The sequence below is a fragment of the Ruditapes philippinarum genome, unplaced genomic scaffold (assembly GCF_026571515.1).
Source record: "Ruditapes philippinarum isolate M1 unplaced genomic scaffold, ASM2657151v2 ctg6940_1_1_1_1, whole genome shotgun sequence".
Taxonomy (NCBI): domain Eukaryota; kingdom Metazoa; phylum Mollusca; class Bivalvia; order Venerida; family Veneridae; genus Ruditapes; species Ruditapes philippinarum.
This window is the reverse complement of record NW_026857065.1, coordinates 112,403-116,998: the sequence shown is the minus strand read 5'-3', so window position 1 is coordinate 116,998 and position 4,596 is coordinate 112,403. Positions and strand designations below refer to the sequence as shown.

Here is a 4,596-nt window from a genome sequence, read left to right as displayed (position 1 = left end):
TTTTAGACTATACCTCGTAAACAGAAATTCAGTATTTTACTCTTCCTGAAAATTGCTGTTTCGCATATATATCGCAATGTTTTTGTATGTTTACAGAATTAGTACTGGTTTGTGCCATTACTCTGGTAATAAACCTGCCTTCTAAGTTGTTACTGATTCCTTCCTGGTCAATAAAGAACTCAATCAATAAACATTTTGCTGAAGTAGTATATTATAGGTCTTATTGTTTTACAACCACGCAAATATCAATAACCCTTGCCATATCAGATCATGCATTACTATGCTGAGTAATTAATGTTCCTATTCAACAGAACAGTTCTTTCTTTATTTTGTTGTAAACTTCCATCAGCAACATTTAAGCATTTTGATCTCAACAGGTGGGAGAGAAAAAAGTGTATCATATAAAGCGCTGAAAAGAAATAATTGTAATGGTGTAAAATTTCGGCAAGTTTTTAACTTAAACTGTATATAAATATTTAAATAAAACATCACAACAGGATGTTAATGGTATATGTTTGTATGTTAATTACTTGTAATTTAGCGATTATGCTTGGACAAACGTACGAGGAAATGAATGATTTAGTTGGACATCTATTCAATGAAACAAAATACAACAAAATCTTGCGACCATTACAAAACCAGTCAAATAAAATACAGGTATGATATTATTGTACTTTTTAATTATTTATTAGCATTATTTTACATTGATTAAAACATTTTCTACAGTTTTAGGAAAGAATAATCCTTTCATAGAATTTTCTAAATTTTTTATATGATTAGTAAAATTCAATTGTGAATTCCAAAATAAAAGACGAACATATGTCGACATGTTGAATTTTTGTAAAATGGCAGCTTCCATGGTAACCGTATACTTGTATATCAAAACTCTCAAAATAGCGAAACTGTAATTTAGAAAATAAAACATGTATATGACAGCTTAATACATACGGCAAGCACAATTTTACACAAAGATAACTTTATCTTATGATTCTGTATGCAACAAATAATAATCTGAATATATTTCTTTCAAATATGAGTTTTTTCAAGATTCTTAACTGAACAAAAGTGACAAAAATAAACATGAATTCTGAAAATATTTATAAATATCGAAAAAATACTTTCATACAATTTTAAAAAACATTTTATAATTAAATTAATGATGAATTCAAAAATAAAAATAAAACTATATGTTGACGAGTTGGATTTTTTTTCTAAAATGGCAGTTTCCAGTGTAACAGTAAATATCACAAAAGTAGCCACGCTGTTAGATAGCACAACAAGCACAATTTTATACAAATAAAACACAATAATTCTGTATGAACAAACGATAATCTTTTTATATTTCTTTTGAAAATGTGTTTTTCACGCTTTTTAACGGAACGAAAAATGAGAACAAAAAACATGAATTCTGTAAATAATTAAAAAATATCGAAACATTTTTTTCATTGAATATTCTACATTTTTGATATATCAAGTAACATTTATGGTAAATTTAAAGAAAAATATATGTTGACTTTTAACAATATTTGTAAACGGACAGTTTCAATGGTTATGCCAACTGTCAAAATAACCACAATTTCCTAAGAAATATCAGTGTTATACCAGATGCATATACAAAAAAATCACCTTTTGAAATATGAACTCCTATTTCTTTAGATGTTAAATGAAGTAAATCAAACTGAAAATGACAAACGGCATTTTACTACTGACTTCATCCTTCCATACTCATTTATCTACCGATCATGTCTTGACCGCGTCCTCCCATACGCCTTCGTCTATTTGTTGTCTATAGTTTTTGCTGTGATCTCAGCCGTTCACATTTTCTCTTTCAAAGTAAAGTTTAAACCTTTCATGTTCGGTGCCTAAATGCTGTCTTAACTGTGATTATTGATAACTAGAAACTGCCGTGGTATGAAACGTTGACATGGCTACCCCTTGTTGGACATATATTCAATATTTCAAAATTACTTATTCATTTCGTTCAACATATATAGATATATTTAAACTTCAAACCCAAAATATATAGAATTTATACAGAAATTCATTTTGGGACTTTAATAAATGTCATTTTAGGGTGATTTGAGTACAGAAAATCATTTTTATATTTTTGCCATTATTTTGCCTGAGTATCCCTTTAATGGTAATGGTATTAATGAAAGAAATTTAGATTTTGATGAAATCATTCAACAACAGTTTCAATTCTATTTCCAGGTTAATTGTACCAAGTATTTAAAAAGTGTTGAATATTTTGACATCACAACAGGGGAGGCGCTTATATCCGCCTTCTTTGAAATCAGCTGGAAAGATGAATATCTAACATGGGACCCCTCTCGATATGGCGGAAAAGAGAGTATTCAATTACCCAAAGGTAAATTCTGGAAACCGGAATTTGAATTGATGAATGGACGCCGCAACGATGCGTTTTCATTTAACAGTAATGGCGTATTTCCTGCTTGGGTTGAGTACAATGGAGATGTTATAATGGTTTTGGGAGGTACGTACGACACAAGATGCGACGTTGATACAACGCTTTATCCATTTGATATTCATCATTGTAATATTAATATCATAGTGTCTAATTATGGCGCAAATGAATTGATAATTAATTCGCCATCAAGTAACATTGATGAACTTGAGGACAATGACGAATGGGTGATTAAAAGTTTAAATACAGCGAATTCTCTAATTCAAGAAAAAAGAATTTGAAAGGTTTCTGTTCCAATGCTTCGTATATCATTGACTTTGAAAAGAAGACCCGCGTTCATAACCATTAACATATATATGCCTTTAACGCTTATGACATTTCTTAATATGGCGACATGTTACGTTAGACCAGATTCGGGGGAAAGACTGTCATTTGCAATAACATTATATTTATCATTAGTATTTTCTGCAACTGCAGCAATTGAGAAGATACCAAATAATTCATTGCGTATGCCATGTATGTCATATGAAGTACTTATTATAAATCTAATCAATACAATCGGGGTGGCGTGGAGTATATTTATTGTTAACTTGGCAAGTATACAAGCAATTGATCAAAGAAAAGTCCCAAGTCTAATTTTAAACATGATTGTGAAAAGGAGGCAAAATAAAACATGTATGTTTAATAAAATTGAGTCTGGAAATGAAACGGCGCAGACAATGGAATCTAATGAAAACGGAGAGGTACAAAGTGTCAAGGATGGTATTGAAAAAAAATCCAAACATTTCTAAAAAAAAGTTTCAACATGATATCAGCGGACTTGAAAATAAGTTTCAACATGATATCACCGGACGTGAAGTTGCTAATGTTGCTGATAATTTATTCTTTTGGTTACTTGCGTTTTCAATAACATCTCTCAATGTTACTATTGCTTCCGTTATAATCGGCATCTGGGCTCAATCATAGGTACACCTCTACGAGTCTTCGAGATTGTGTTTATATCAGGACAAGGGGGCAAGTCAAGCAACATTAAAAACATAACATCAGAAGGATAACTACAAATTAGAAATAAAAACAACATCGCTAAAAATTAAATTAAATAAAAAAATTACTTTAAAATCTGCAGTAAAATTCATGAGAGATGTAATATTTTCTTATTAAATTTTGTTTGCGCCAATGTATTATTGGTTTGATTAAACTTTAAAGAGAACTTTCAGCTTTGCATTTCAATAGAAAAAAGAGAAAAAAATTCAAATTGGACGAAAACTTATTTCTTTATTTTTAACCAACTCAGACGATGATTACATATTATTTGTCTATTACGTCATGTTCAACCACAGCTTTAATACACTTGTACATGTTTTCTTATCTCCATACATGTGTAGCATGTTTTTTTTCCATACACAACTTTTTTAGCAGAAATATTTGGATTTGAGTTTATTCGAATGACATTTCATATAAATTCAAAGTACAAAGAGTTATTATCTGACATATATGTAAAAAGATTAAGCACTCATTTTGTTATGCATTCATGGAAGCTCTATCAATGAGCAATTCCATTAATTTGAAATATGTGCGTGTGATATCTCGAATAACCCTTGTTTATTGTAAATAGGATGCTTTATGTATTGATGCTGTTGTTGCTATTTTACATTTATAAAATTGAGATGTGAACCTACTGAAACAATGCTTTTATAAAAGCGGCAGTAAAAATATTGGATTTTTTACAAACCTTCTTTAAAATTTAATTGTTATGCCAGTATTGTCTACAACATATTGGAGAATGTATTTTTTAAAGTAAAAAGTCCTGAAACCGAGTGGTTTAAGTTGTTAACTTCAAATAACTTGCCCCTTATCGCTGTTGGTTCGAATCCCGCAAGTGACTTTGGATTTTGTCATGTGAGAAAGGAATCAAACTACCTTAAGGAACGTCGTTCATTTTCTTGATGTTCCCGGTCTTGGCTTTAATAATGCATGGACAGGCGGCACTCGAGGTCAGAATACTTGGAAAGTCGCCAAATGACATCTGTATTGTTTTAATAAGCCGTTAGATCCGACAAAAAAGAAATAAAAAAATAAGTACATGTAATTGATCATGTATGTAAGCAAAAATGTACACAATTCAAACTTTTATTAATATCATTCTGTTTGATAAATGGAATAAACCTTAT

General features: G+C 30.2%; 1 protein-coding gene across 1 annotated transcript; it reads left to right on the top strand.

Annotated features, from left to right (window-relative positions):
• Nucleotides 1–546: 546 nt before the first annotated feature.
• On the top strand, nucleotides 547–2,706 carry LOC132748657 (acetylcholine receptor subunit beta-like). Its single transcript, XM_060738264.1, has 2 exons — nucleotides 547–657; nucleotides 2,212–2,706. Exons 1-2 carry the CDS (start codon nucleotides 547–549, stop codon nucleotides 2,704–2,706), a joined length of 606 nt encoding a protein of 201 aa, XP_060594247.1.
• Nucleotides 2,707–4,596: the final 1,890 nt, after the last annotated feature.